Source organism: Anguilla rostrata, chromosome 3 (genome assembly GCF_018555375.3).
Source record: "Anguilla rostrata isolate EN2019 chromosome 3, ASM1855537v3, whole genome shotgun sequence".
NCBI classification, from domain to species: domain Eukaryota; kingdom Metazoa; phylum Chordata; class Actinopteri; order Anguilliformes; family Anguillidae; genus Anguilla; species Anguilla rostrata.
The window spans coordinates 40,323,766-40,339,793 of NC_057935.1; the positions used below are offsets into that span (position 1 = coordinate 40,323,766).

The window sequence follows — 16,028 nt, forward strand, 5'->3', positions numbered from 1 at the left end:
TCTTGTGTGGGAGGTGCAGAGTAAGGCTGTTCCTTTTTCCAAAAATTGAGTTTGAATGAATCTCAAATAAGAAAAATTAAAGGCGTTTAAAAAAACAAATTTCAATTTGTAAAAACTTTCTACCATCAAAATTTCAATAAAACATTTCCTAAATGTATAATTATTATGGGCCACCATTAATTTCCCATTAAACCTGTAGCTAAAAATAACTAGCAATAAAATGACTCGGTAGATCAACTGTTGCTCAAACGGAAGAAACAATGATAACACGCAAGTCCATTAATTCACAATAATGGTTTGGCTTACCTTATCTAAACTGAACTGACCGACCTCCTTTGGAGGAGAAAAAAAGTGTTAGCCTTTTGTCAGGCAGTTGCTCCGTGCATATGTTGCAGACGACTATGCTGACACCAAAATTGCAGTGAGCTGCTTGATCTTCACTGACACACCCGCAAAAGCTCCTCTCCTCCCACTTGCACGGCCAGCCGCCAAATTACCAAATGGGCTTTGGCGCGTTAAATGCATGACGACAATGCCTCTTCGGCAGGGCGACGGCTCACCAAATGCCATGTGCCGGGCAGAAAATAGAGCCCATAATGTTTCAGAAAATGAGGGGACCTTCAAAGGGGAATCTTTTTTCATTTATTAAAATTCCAGATGCATTTTACAAAGATGAACGCTCCTCTGTTTAGCACTAACAGCAAAAAGCATCACACTGTTTTGCATAAGCAAAATCTGAACATTTCCCCAGTTTCTGACATCTGACTAAATCCAAGCATGGATACGGTGGGAGTCTGCTAAGAGCTCTCAGCTCTGGAGCCACGTGACGCTTAGCTTTTCTCTTCAGATCTCTGTCGTCTCCCAGTCAATCTGTGCGCTCTTATCTGTCGGAACTGCTTGGCTTTGCTACTGACAAAGAGGACGTTTAATCTTTATCGCTTTACCCCAGAAAATCAGGAGAGCTGACTGGCTCTGCCCGCTGCGGACGCTCGGCGACATCCCCTCTCTTCACAAACAGATTTGCGCCTCCGATTGAGAAGACAGGCGCCCACTTGCGAAGCACAGAGGCTGCAAATAAACTTTTCAATGATAAGAAACAGCATTGTTCGTGTAAGGTCTTTTGGGTGCAGTCCACAGGAAATTGGAATGTGCAAAATTCTTAGGCTCCATGCCATGAAGCGGCCATGTAGGGGCATTCACATTTCACCCCAGGCCAGGTGCACAATGCTGACTGCCTTGCAGGGAGGGGCAATACATTCAGTCACAGTACTGAGGTGTGAGAAGGACGGACAGTAAATCTTAATATTAAGGGAATCGAGTCTTTCACATCTGAGGACAAAGGGAAAGTGTTTGAGCAAGGAATTATGTATGGTGCTGAAAATCATTTCCTGGTGAAAACAAGTTTTTTATTTTCCCTTCAAATAGTTTTTTTTTTTTACTTCACTGCACTTCAATTAGCATTCCCCCCTCTCAGTCGAGAAGATCATTAATTCACTTTTCCAGAACCACAGAACACTTTTTTCCTCTTTTACTCCTTTCATTGGGGGTGGGGGGTTGGGGTGTTTCATTTAGCTTGTAGAGTTTGTTTTACAAGCCTTAAGACAGTCCTACAGTAACTTTTTCAGCTAATGAATACTATTGTTATTATTGCTATTATGATGTGAAGCAGTGTTGTGTGCATGTAGTTTTCCTCATTATTGGTCTTCATACACATTAGGCACTCTTGTCATTTTCAGCCTGCAGTCTGTCATTGCTAAGTTGCTTTTTCTTTCTTTCTGAAGGTTCATATGAACTGCCAGTGTAAAGTGAAATGCCCACATAACTGACTAAAAAAGTTGTGCAAACATGCTTAACACCAAGATTTACAAATGAAGAAGATTGGCGCTTTGCATAGGGTGAGATCATTCTGTGCTGCATAAAGCAAATGGATATTGCTGCCTTGATGTTTAACTTCAATTATTCTGTGTCTTTGTGAAATACTGGCTTACGATATGGGAGACCTTGTTTTTCAACTGCATGAATGCTAAAAATGAGACAGAAGCTGCTCCTAACTCAGCTCAACACCTTTGTTATCAGTGATAAGAGAATCCCACCTACTACTTCACTCAGTGCCTTGATGATTTTCCTTTCTTACTTTCTCCCATCATTCGCTCCTGTTCACTGTGTTCTTCTATGGTTTCCATGAAGCGTCAACAAAGTGTGCAACCGGCCAAGAGTTACTGTATCCCTCATAAGATTTCAAGCCAGTGAAATTTGTAACCGATTCCTGCACCTGGCATCCATTTCTTTATTGCATAAATTCAAGTAAATGGGGCATGCAGAAGTTCTGTCCTGTAAAAACTCTGGGCTTCAGTGGACTCTACAGTCTGGCAGTGCCAAGCATAATTGTTCCAAAAATTGTCTTACTGTCTCACTGCACCAAGAGAGATTCTTCTGGTTGATTAAGGGCTTGCACACTGCTTGTGCCAACATGCTTCCAATGCAATGACTACACAACTCAGTCAGTAGAAGGTGGAGTAAAAAGAAGTGGCAGCAATGAGACAGACCTTTACTGTAAATACACATGGGCTGTCCACAGTGAGGGGGAAAAGAGAAAATAAAGATGAAAAATTAATTAGAAAACATACATTTGAATGTTTATTAACCTCAATTAATCTGAGTGCAGAACACACTTCTGTTCCGCATCTGATATTGAATTAAATATTCATCAGCATCTCAGTGTGAATATAAAGGCTTTCAATCCAAGCAGCAACTGTCACATTGTCCATGTGTCACATTCTGATATAATTTGAATGATAACAAAATAATTCATATTTACCTCAAATGATTGAATGCATTGTGCCTTTAAAAAAAATGTATTCTCAATATATAATTTCTCCCCAAGAAAGGCAGTGCCTCATGCATAAGAACAGGCTCTTCTTTCGGCGTTAGAGTGCACCACATGAGAATCAGAATCATGCTTTGCATTTGAGTGAAATGAAAGCCCTGCACAACTTCAGAAGGGGGCAGGGAGGCAGAAGGCACTCTGAAATCTGACTGTTCACTCAAACTCTTCCCAGGGGACTCTGAATCCAGTGCTCAGAATGCCTTTGTCGCCGGTTCCCAGGAGACCAGACGTCAGCTTTTATGACATCCTCAATGAGCTCCAATCCCAAAATGACATAAGCACCGCGTGGGGTTGAGAGGACCCGATTGCCTGATCCATGCGAAGAGACGTTTTAAAATTCACACTTGCGTTCCATCAAGGTTGCTTTGAGGGTGGCACATGCTTATTATGGGAGGGCATTAGTACTCAAGTGCTTCAGCAATAGAAAACCTGTGCGATTCCTGGATATTGTGATAATTAAACGGGTCAGCTAATGAAAGATTGGCTTTATTTGAGCTATCAGTTTAGATAAACATTCAGCGTTTAAAAAACATGTGTCGTATGGGGTATGGGGTCGAAGACTTCACAAAAGAAAACAAATCTGAGACTCGCGCATATTTCCAGATTGATTTAAAGTGGGCAGGTTTGGTAGTTTTTGTAAGGTCTGCAGTGTGAAACCATGGCAACGCATTCATTCACCGAACTGCTGAAGCATGGTGTTCCTTCCATCATCAGAAAGAAGCACCGCATTGGAATATTTTGGGGGAAAAAAAGACAGAAAAGCTCAGAATTCGTCAGTAGACCAGGACTTACAATGAAAAGACCATGGGAACAGTACACTGCAACACCATGTCAGACATTCCATTATACGCAGGAACAAAAGTATGAAACCAATTGAGTACCAGCCCTTTCAGAGAATTGCACCTCACTGATGCAACCTTGCACATACAGAGAAAAGCACTGAGCTAAATTATTTCCCGAAGATTTACAACCAAGATTTTCATTGATGGTTAGGATGGTGAGTTGATTTAGTTGTTGTTTTCTAAGCTAACAAAACAAAAAGAACATTTTAAATTACTTAAGCTTGTCTTTCCTGATGATTCTATCTTCAATTGAATCATGTGATTTTCTATTTGAATTTCACATGATTCAAGTGAAAACACACATTAACTGTCCTTGGGGTTCTCTGCTTTATTGTTTCCTTTTGTTTTCTGTAAGTAACATTTTTAAGGACAAAACCATGCGATAGTATGCAGTACATTGCCACTTCTAATAAACACAAAGACAAAATATTTTTTAAATACAGAAGAAAATTTATTCAAAGTATGGATATGTATCTAGTGTCTTCCCTCTAGCCTGGTTGTTAAGGTAAAAATGTATTTGGTGGTGCTGTGTCCCGTTTATTATCATCGCTAATTAGAGCAACTTATTTTTAGCTTCAAATCAATGCACAGGATTGAATTTCCTAACCTTGATCCAAACAGTAGCAATTAGGCCGTACTTGTAAGGGTACCTTGGAGAGGTGGGGAGAGGGGGAAGGTTAGGTTTCAGTTTATTGTGAAGGTTGTGTAAATTAATTCATGAAGTCAAACAGAACTTGTGCACTGTCTCACTTATTGGCCCTACAGCGGGAGTAAGAGAGTGTCAGGGCTCTTGTCTCCCTCAGCACACCCTCGATATAATGCACTTAGAAAAACATAAGCACACACACACAATCTATGATTAGTATCTTTGGTGTTCAAAGCTTTTGAAAAAAAAAAAATATATATATATATATATATATTATAAATAAAAAAACAAGATCAATAACGTAGAAGAATCAAAAGTAAAATAGAGCAAAATAGCTGGTTTGCCGGGGGTTTTCTTTGAGCTGACTGAAGCAAGGTCTCTCTGGGTTACTTTGTGGTACTGCAACAAAGGCTTCAGATGAACTCTCCTTTCTTAATGAAACCCTTATTGATTTCTCATTCTGTGGAATCATAGCCACAGAGCCAGTTCTCTTGACTGGAAGTTTCTCACATTTAATTTGTTTGTAGTCTACAGGGAGAATTTATCAGATAAAGCTCCACGGCTTCCCAAGGGAGTTTATCTGTGCATCTCTACAAACGCTGAATAATTGTGTTTCAAAACAAAACCAAAATAAAAATAAGATGCAATTTTCACACAATAATTTTATCCAAGTTTTAGCCCATGTCAGGCAGAGCTCAATTTTATCAGGTCTACCAAGATAAATTGCCTGTAATTCTCTTACAGTGAGGAGTCTGCAACAATAGCATTAGCAGAACACTCCTCATTTCAGTCTGCCACTCTGCAGCCTTGCACTGAATAAAAGGCAGAATGTAACTCTGGTGCACAGAATGCTGTCTAGATACTGCCTTTATTGTACTTAGGCAAATGTCTTTCTGCATTTTGGTCATTTAAATCCCTGAGATATTCCAGTTTTTCATATAGGCTTGTTAAGAGGCGTGGGTTTCCAGTGTCTACAGGTCTTTTTCTGCCTCAGCTCATTGCTGTTTTGTTGAAGCCCTTATTTGAAAAAAAATGCATAAAATCAAACTGTATTCCAGAAAAAAAGTTTCACATTGAAAGACAATACGGAGAGCTCATGACCACAAGAAAGAATCATTCATGAGACGGCTTCAAAACAGACTGCCGGCATTGCAGAGAATACAAAAACCAGGAACCATGCAAGTGAGCTCCAAACAGAGGGGTCTATTTCAGAGTATATGTTTTTAGCATGAAAATCAAAGCCGTGTAGCTCTTTAGAAACACAAGTCTCCACTTCCAAGAGCTGTGGGTTCTGGTCTCTTGGTCAGTATTTAAAGGCTCTCAATTCTGTAGATTAACAGTTTTTTTAAGCCACATTAATATTAATAACTTTGTCCCTAAAAACAGTTTTCATTACAAATCTAAAGCAAACTGATTCAAAAGTCATGGGTAACCTATACTTTCCTTTGATGTCTAAAAATCTTAAATGCCTCAGAAAAAGTTTTAATGATGATGAATGCAATGTGTTGCTGAGGTATGCACTAGCAGAACTGAATATGACGTCATGCCTTTGAGTGATTTATATGCTGACACAAACAAGCGAGGAAATTTAATCCAATTAAATACTCTCTGTTTTTCAAGATAGCTTCCCTCTCTCCTACACAGATTCTTGGGGTTGCACTTCAACAGCTGTTAGATCTTAATTGTGCCACAAACATACCTGAAAAGTACCAAAATTTGAGAAATTCAGAACTCAACTGATTAAAAATAATAACAGTCAATTTAAACTTAAGATAATCATTTTTCTGCCCTATACAAATTAAAGAAAAAACCTAATAAATGAGTAGAGAAACAATACGAATGCAGATGCTTCCATACAGGTGTACTGCATGATATAATTAAGCAATTAACATCCTATCATGCTCTGTGGCATGCAGAAAAATGTGCAGTAGGCCCAGTTGACCTCAATTTTGTTGAGATGGAAAGAAGAAAAGATCTAAGTGACTTTGATAAAGGGTTCACTATTGGGGCACAGATGGCAGGAGCTTCAGTCACAAAGTTCCAGAGACTTCGAGAATCTATGCCAATGTGCATTGAAGCTGTTCTGGTGGCTTGTGGTGACCCAGCACCTTACTAAGACACCACCTGTTGGTTTTTCCTTTAATTTGTCACCCGTTTGTATATTTAAACCTGTGCTTTTCTATTCAAACCTTCAATACAAAGGAATCCTTACTATAATTGTTGCTTTAATTTTTATTTTATTTTTATTTTTTTAAGCAATTTGCAGCTCTGCACAGTCCAGAGTATGGACATGCCTTTAATCTGATCTAGGCAGATATTTGACGATAATAATCTGATCATTGCGAGGGCCTAGAAAGCCAGCTCATCAAAAAGTGAATCAATCCTGGACACTGCAAGGATACTGGGGATAGTAAATCCCAGCAGCGTTGACATATTCACCTTTCATTATGCATTTGTGGGAAACACAAGGAGGACTATGGTTAACAGATAAACATGCAACAAACAGAAGGATAAACTGGATATCTTCAGCTGAGGTGACCAAATAGAAAGGGACAAAATTTCTAGCCAAACTTTTAATTGCAATGACACGTCTCCAAAACCAAAGTTTACCTGCAGGCTGTAGCAACCAGGAATCTCACATGGCTGGTGAGAACTGGCAGGCGAAGAGATGGAAATTGCGTAATTGGGGCAATTGTGCAGAAGGTAAAGTTGTGGTGACAGAGGGCTCAGGGGAGATAAGAGCACTTACTGCAATGGGAATGTGACTGGAAAATCAATGTTGTGGCATGCCACATGGTTTCAACTGGCTGACTGTCATATGTTGTAACCATCTAATGTGATTATAATTTACAGTGATTCATCAGTTATGAACAGATTAACCAGCCCACAACAGCAAGAATTGTATTATGAAGTGAAGATTTGGGGCATACGTGCCTTAGGAAGTCTTTGAAGGAACTGGACATGATTCATTGGCTTTACATGATGTAATGCCCCATGTGTGCCATCATGTGTGGTCTTATCGTGAGGACCTATTATATGAGAGAGAAATTTTGAATGAGTTTCATGAAATAAGAGAGCGTCTCAAACTAGCCATTAACTCCTCCTCTTCTATGTGTATTGATCATCTGACTCTAACCCCACTCTTGAGATATCTGCAACTTTGTGGGATCCACCCTCTGTCAGTGGAGAGAATGGTCTGTCTGGTATCTTAGCACACAAGATTGATCGGGAAATAAGTACAGCTACATAAAGGGCCTTCTTGAGTGCACCAGTATTTGTGGTGCAGTGTTTGGAGCAGTGTTATTGGAAAGCTGTACTATACGGTGTGCATTTGTCTGCATTAAATTTGCATGGCGCAAAATGTGCAAAATCATGATACAACTATAAGACGCTAAAAGCCTATGAGACTAATGTGCAATGGCCCTGTGGATATACACTGCCCGGCCAAAAATAAAAGTCACACACTCTAATATTTCGTTTGACCGCCTTTAGCTTTGATTATGGCACGCATTCGTCGTGGCATTGTTTTGACAACCTTGTGCAACGTCACATTTATTTCAGGCCAGAATTGCATTATCTTGTATTGACGACGGGAGAGTCGAACCACTCCGTAAAGTCTTCTCCAGCACATCCCAAAGACTTTCAATGGGGTCAGGACTCTGAGGTGGCCAATTCATGTGTGAAAATTATTCCTCATGGTCCCAGAACCACTCTTTCACAATTTGAGCCCGATGGATCTTGGCATTGTCGTCCTGGAATATGCCCGTGCCGTCAGGGAAGAAAAAATCCTTTGATGGGATAACCTGGTCATTCAGTACATTCAGGTACTCAGCTGACTTTTTATTGCCGCATAACATTGCTGAGCCTAGACCTGACCAGTTGAAGCAACCCCAGATCATAACACTTCCTCCAGAGGCTTGTACAGTGGGCACTGTCGAAAAAAACAACTACTTTTTTTTTTTGGCCAGGCAGTGTACATATGATGGTTTACAATAATAAAAGAGCATAACATGGGTATTAATGTAACAGATACACAAGGAATTCAGAAAAGTAAAACAATGTAAGTTAGTCATGTGCATTTTTTGTATAAAGCCCCTCTAACACATTCTAACACGTGGGGTATGAGTATAGCTGCCAGTCACAACCCCGGGGACCAGACGGAAGTGTCCGGTGTTAAAAGTTGAGGGGCGAGTTCAGACTGGCTTGCTGCAAATGAATCATTTCATATGTTTCCTTATTTGAATGTAACCTAGTCACAGTTACATACTGAATAGATTCTTCTAACTATTTCTAAGTACCAGTCCCCATCCCCCACCCCTAGGTTGGGGATAAAAATATCTTTAAAAACATCTTAGTGAATTAATATCATTTCCAATATCATTTACAAGCCTCATATGGACAACCAAGGGGTGACCTCATAAAATGAAATATCAAATATTTGTTATCTTGTTTCAAATATTTGCCATTTGAATGCTTTGAAATCAATAAAATAATCTACAATAAAGCATTTCAAAATGACAAAATAAATTAAATCATTTTACTTACACACATATTTTATACATACATAATGGCAAATAAATGTATTTGAATGGCTGTGAGATATTTAAAATGATTATTTGAACCAGATCTGGCTAGGACATAAAGCTTGTTTGCACTAGGTTCTTGCAAGTGTGATGTTCATGAGAAGACTGTCAAAGATAGCTACCTTAATCAAACAGACCATACCTACATATGCAAACAAATATCAGCAACCAGTTAGCAAGCTAATGAGCCTAGCCTAGCATTCTGCTATATTTCAGGATAGAATAAACGTGAACATAGCCATCACAAGCAATTATTGTGGGAACAAGAGCATATGTTAGAGCTTTTTATTCAGATAGTGAAAGAAATATACAGTATTTGAACATGAGTGAATGCAACAAGATATGTATTCCAGAAAGTATACTTGCCTCACACACTTTTACCTGTAGAATAATCCTCATCTCATGTTGAAACACCATCCTCATACATCATACACAATCCTCAAACTATAGCTTCTGGTCCCTCTTAATTAGCTAACTGAACTGTGTTTTAACAATAGAGACATACAAACTTTTAAATTTATAGTAATTTACTACTAAATCTGATCAGTATTGAATAATATTTTTTTAAACATTAAACTTTCTTCATATTTTTCATTTTAAAGTTTAATTCACTCATATTAATTAGTTCAAGTTTAAGTTGGTATAAGATCACATTGACTAAATCAATTTCATTACATTTACAACCACTGTTGACTACTTAGAGAACAGCCACTGAGCAGTAATTTCATTTTCCAACCAATAAGTTTTCCATGTTTATACAAACTTTTATTCTGAGGAAGTGCTGCAGAGATAACACTAGATAAAAGGGGCCAAACTTTGGGTGTGACTCCCTAAGTGCACATCTATCATCTGGCTATTTAAATAAACATAATCCAGGAAACACATGGGGGAAAAGTGCTCTAGTACTACAACTTCCTGAATTCAAATGTGTAGTTTGATGTCTTAGTTTGAGTCAACAAAGACTTTGACTAAGAAAAGTGTGATCTGGAAGTGTCATCAAATTTGTGATCAAATGTGTCAGTAATTCCTCCTGTCATTATTTATGCTGATGAATATGCTTTGAATATTCCCTATACCCTAAAGTTAACCCTAATAATACGTGCATTCATAGTCACTTTAAAAAAATAAATAAATAAAAAACAAACTGAACAAGGCTTTTTTTAAATCTTGTAATTTAAGAAGGACTTCATCTTGGTATTGTTCAATAGGAAATAACCTAAAAATAAAAAAATCAATAGGATCAATGTCTGACATTCACACATTTACATGTTTTATGATGGTTGGTAATTCAGAAGCAAAGCATTTTATACTTTACAGTTTACTCAAACATAGCACTCTACAAAGGCTGCAACTGTCACTGAAGTTTGACTGACAGTCACAACATGGTAAAAGCAGCGGCATTTGTTTTCACAATTATAGCAATAAATGTTCAGAGTGTGAAGTTTGAGACCAGGATGTTGTGAAAATGGCATTAATGATAGGCCTCTGAAGAGAAATGTGACAAGTAACACAAAATGTAAAATTAAAATTGTCAAAAACATAAAAGCATGCTTAAGACAAAAGTCAACTCAGGTCCACTGAAAAAGACAGACACATTTTTAATTAACAAAAACGATGACTGCCGATGTATTTTTTAAAAGATTCAAAACATCTGTCACTGAGTGGAGTATAAGACTGAACTAATAAATGTATTCATTTCCAAAACCATATAATGGCATAATGCATAAAAAGTTTACTGCCAATAAAGTTTATTTTTGAAAGTCAGAGACTTATACAACTTATAAAAAGATATATTATAAATCCAATTTATCCACCATAATCCTGTAATGTATATTATAAAAATGTAGTTACAGTGGGAGAAGTGTATCTCCGTTTTTAACAATGGAAAGTGCGTTTCAATTTACTGATAACTTCTAGTCTTAGTGATAAGAGCAAAGATAATTTCTGCACTGTATGATACTGAAGATGTAGGCAGAATTGCTTGGGCTACTCCTGGGTTCATACCCTATTCAACTGATTACTCTGAGGTTCATTTTTCTGAGATTCTACTGTAATTATATCCTTTCAAATACCTAATCTCCTATCAACCCCATTTACCTTCTACAGTTCTGTAATGGCAATGGTACTTTTTTTTAGAAAAAATGGATATGTTCTATAGATACTTGCAGGCCCATAGTCATTGTCTACTATTGTCACACAGACTGTATGTATCTGGACTAACATTCAGAAAATTTAGATTACAAGATTACATTGTTACAGAGATATATAGTGAGTGCCATAATGTTTGGGACAAAGACATACAGTATTTACCAGTATTTACAGTATATACTGCTGCCAATCTGCGGTTCTCCTCCGAAACTCATGCCTGCCAGCCAACTGCTTCTTTTCACACACAACGCTGCGCACACACGAAGCAGGGGCGGAGGAGACCCATTCTGAGGAGACCTTGCCACCGGAGCCCTGACAGCCTGTAGTTGTTGCTCGAGCATTGAACAAAGCTGGCTATCCCTACTGACGGTGTCCCTCCCATTTTCTTGAGTGATGTGAAGTCAATTATACACCGGTCCTGTGAGGCTACCAGCCATGGTCGGCACTGGCACAGGTTGGATTCAACTCAGTGCGCCATATTTTGATGACAAAACACGCGCAAACGCACCTGGGCACAAGTGGAATTGCTAGTTCTACCTTGCTGAAACAGAGTCATTTTTGCTTACGCCAAGCTTCGTAGTTTCATGGACCGCAATAAACCCATTTCCATCAACGTGGGTTGGGTGGCACAATACAGGGTGGGTCAATAGAAACATTTGGCACTGTGCAAGTTTGGCGTTGAATAATTAATTCTCCATTTAAACCCAACCCAGGTGAGATTTCAAACACAAACGGTGGTGCATTGAGCTATTTCGGTGGCATTATGAATGCACACATATGAACACATGAACACAAAATGCAGGTTATTTGGGCAATGCACTTATACGGAGCTAATCAATGAAAGCCACATGAATGAGACCCAAGGAAGGTGGGAGATCGGGTGAGCACTCGTCAAATAGTGTAAGATAAACATTTGTTAAATTCCGGTGCACTGCTTCTTGATATGTTAATTTCATAACTGTCAATACATTAAAATAGAGTACATAATGTGACACGGTATGAGGTGGCACTAAACAGGGAACAAATTTACAGACAGCCCATTTACAGTGGCTGTTGGGGGACAGTGGCTATCCATTGAAATCTTGGGAACTTACTTCATACACTAAACCCAGATCACACTGACAACCTGCTTTTATGTGTGTGTTTGGCAGGGCTTGGTCAACGATCGAGTGAACTTTGGAATGTTTGGAATGTTAAAAATCTATTTCAAATATTTAGAGCAGTAGGGTGATACAGTATAATATAGCCCTCAGAAAGACAGCACAATCTCTGTGAGATGCTGTGTTCTACATGGTAGGCATAGTGGTGGAAGTGTAGCATGATGGTTTGGGAAATGCGCTTGGTTCAATTCCCAGGTAGGATGCTGCCACAGTACCCTTGAGCAAGGTATTTAACCTGAATTGCTTCAGTTTATATCCAGCTGCAAAGATGGATATAAAAAATGCAAAAGCTGTGTATAAATATATGCAAAAAAATGCACAAGAGAGCAGGGATGGGTTGGCTGTGGAGGTCTTTCTCTAGTGAGTGTACATTCATCTTATCAAGTGCATGTCTGCAATTAATACAACTTAGTGGAAGTAGTGTTTTTTTGTTGTTGTTTTTTTAAATAGTGGTATAACACAAAAAAACTGCCAAAAAGAAACAAAGAGAAAGCTATAGTAAATTAAAACTAAACGTGAATCTTCTTTCCTGTTAGCAGGCCAAGTTGAAACAGCAGCGGCAGCAGCACAGGAGAGAGGCTGACTGGAGGCTGTCTCTGCCAGCTGCCTCCTGCTCCTGGCCAGTCTGGGAATATTCACCCAGTGGAGTTGTTCACGGGAACCATTTATTATAGTTTTCGGCACTGGAATATAAATGGAAAGTATATTTTGTTTGAGGGGGAAATGAATATGAAAATTAAAACGATCCAGTCTCACCTTTGTTTTGATATCATGAGTAATGGTTAGCAGAGAGGCTCGTGACAGAGCCTCGCATAACGCTCTTTGGCCATGACACAATTATCAATTGGCTGCTGCGCTAACACACTGTGTTTAAAGGTAAAGACATGAGATGGACTGGTTGGCACCAAACTCACAATTAATTTATTTTTATTGAATCATGCTCTGCGCCACAGTTGCGCTGAAGCCTGGTCACAAAAGTACCTAAATTCAACTGAACACACTCTAATTTGGAAGTGTCTTGCATTCGGGCTATTGTTTGACAATTGTCCCTTGACTGTAAAAATAGGTCCCAGTGTGTAGCTCACAGTTTTAGTTCAGCTTAGTCATATTTGGTTCATAGTGCCTCTTGTAGTTTTAGCCTGAAAGTCTCATCATTAAAGGGGAAATCTATGCAACTTTCTCCATAGACTCGTGTGTGCATGTGTGTATGTGTGTGTGTGTGTGTGTGTGTGTGTGTGCGTGTGTGGAGTGGAACACATTCCCTCACAAATGGTTCCATGGTTCCTCTCCTGTAGCAGCTTGCCATCACAATAAGCCTGCCATGCACTTCAAGGATGTCAAATCCTCATTCCTGTTGTTCTGATTAGATCGTCTTTTGAACATATGCCCTTTCAAGTGAATTTAATCAATCTCTTTATTACTCTGGAGGCATCTGGAGCTACAATCATTACCCAACCGCAGAGTAAGAAATGAAAGTGCTAATCACACAGGGAGTTTTTTCAGGTTTACTCTAGGAGAGGTATAATGTTGGCTGCCCGACACAGGCACTGATATATAGATATACGTCACTAGTGAAGCATGCCTATTGGACCCTGGCCATCTGCCTCCCACCCAAGCAAGGGGAGAAAAACAACTGGACATGCAACTTGTTACCATGGGAAAAAGTGACGCACGTTGTAGCTTAGTTTATTGTGTCACCTACACTGCCATTTCACTAAATAACTTCAGAACAATACAACAAGATGGCGCTGCCCACGCTCTATAAGCATATGACGAATAGTATCATTTTGAGTGCATCGAAAGCAAAGTGCAGCAATTTCACATACGCACACTCCCATACACAACCAGGTAGACAACAGGGGCAGTGGCCTTAATCAAGCAGCATAGAAGAGAAGAGAAGAGAAGAGAAGAGAAGAGAAGAGAAGAGAAGAGAAGAGAAGAGAAGAGAAGAGAAGAGAAGAGAAGAGAAGAGAAGAGAAGAGAAGAGAAGAGAAGAGAAGAGAAGAGAAGAGAAGAGAAGAGAACTACTTTTAATTGCAGTCAGAGATTTTAATGGCCAGGCAACTTTAATGTGCTACCAACAACAATGCAATTCACAACATCAGACATTTTTAAACATAGCAACACTGTTATTTATATTGACGTGACTTTAAAAAATACTCTACTTTCAGCTGAAAGAGGATGCAGGGGGAACGAGTCACATGGGCAATCCCTAAATAATAAAAGTAATAGAACCCAAAAGATATATCTCCTCTGACATGATGTAAGTATTAATATTCAAAGCCATGTGATTGTTTTGTGATTAAAACAATCTACACAGCATGTATTCTATCTTACTTCTACATGCTCTCACCTTGGTCATAAATCCAAAAGAAATGGCAGTACGTCATTCCTTACAGCTCTGAAACCTGGGAATAGATTACTCTACATCATTATACGAGATTTCACTCAGTGCTGCCGCTATAGACAGACAATCTACCGGAAAACATACATGATTATGTTAACAGCCTTGTAACCTGCAGTGATACCCACCACCTCCTTCTTTGAGCTGTGGAGATTTAAAATCTGGGGAAATTATACTCCCTGAGAGATTTCTTGCGTGTGAATCACCTTGTTCTGAGCTAAACGGCGAATCTCTATGGAAATCCAATTATTTTTGAGTAACACTTTAATATATGCATTCTGTGCCCTATATATACAGTTAGGCGATAAAAAATGAGACAGCAAGCAACCACTGCGGTTTATTGTCATTATTACGTAAAATGCACTCCTTTAAACAGATGGCATTCAAATACAGTAAATTAGGCTAACTCATATGCTTACACCAAGAAATATAAGACAACAGTTTTGTGCATATGGGTCCATTAAACACATTAGATTATCTCCTAATTCTGATGTAAAAAAGGCAGTTTACCATAGACAGCTGCACAAATTCTATAACCATGTGATCACCATGAAGTATATTTTAAATGTGTAACTACAATGACAGTGTGGTAACTTCAGGAAAGAGCTGAAGGTGCTTATTCAGTAATTCCATTCTTACACGACAGTAATGCTACAGTATTCAGTAATTTGAGTTCAGACAATTTATGTGAATGAAACACATGAAATCAGTCAAAAATGTGGACTGGGAACAGCTTAGTCAGTCTGTTAGCCATAAATGACAGCTCTTACCTGTTTTCCAGGTGTAATGGGTCTCTTTGGGTATCTCCATATCTGCATTGGCTTGCAGTACAAGGAGAGGCAGTAAAAGCAGAAGGTAGCTCTCAGCCAGCCGTGTCCTGGCAACAACGCCAAAATCATCTTTTAGAATCATAGTCCAGCAGGTGGGCTTTCTGTCCTGTCTTATGCCTGAGGGAGAAAACAGAGACATATGAGGATATCATATGACCTCCATTCGATTGCTTGCCACTTAACCTTATTCAGTACCACCTACACAGCTGTCGTTTCACATATTATGCATTTACACAGAAATATTTACTGAGAAAGGTCAGACTGCAGACTGAATAACATGTTCATACTGTAACCTAGCAGAGCCCTCATAACCACAAAGGTACTGCAACCCATTTATAACAATATTCACTCGTGCTGTCTTTCTCGTGGAAGAGGTGTTGTGTTGTGCCTGCAGAATTCCAGAAACTTGTAGAATATGCCTTGGCACATATGGCAGCCCAACATACTATTGTGTGTGGTTGAGGGCAAGATAAATAAATGCATTATTCAACAAAATTGCATATACCATTGCATTCATACCATATGAAG

The 16,028-nt window shown here is 39.0% G+C and overlaps 1 protein-coding gene across 1 annotated transcript in view; it reads right to left on the reverse strand.

Moving 5' to 3' along the window:
- LOC135251934 (thrombospondin type-1 domain-containing protein 7B-like) overlaps positions 1 to 16,028 on the reverse strand; it is a 174,436-nt gene that overhangs the window by 157,070 nt on the left and 1,338 nt on the right. The window contains exon 2 of the mRNA XM_064329817.1: positions 15,441 to 15,617. Coding sequence (XP_064185887.1) covers positions 15,441 to 15,617 — 177 coding nt within the window. The remainder of the gene's footprint in view (positions 1 to 15,440; positions 15,618 to 16,028) is intronic.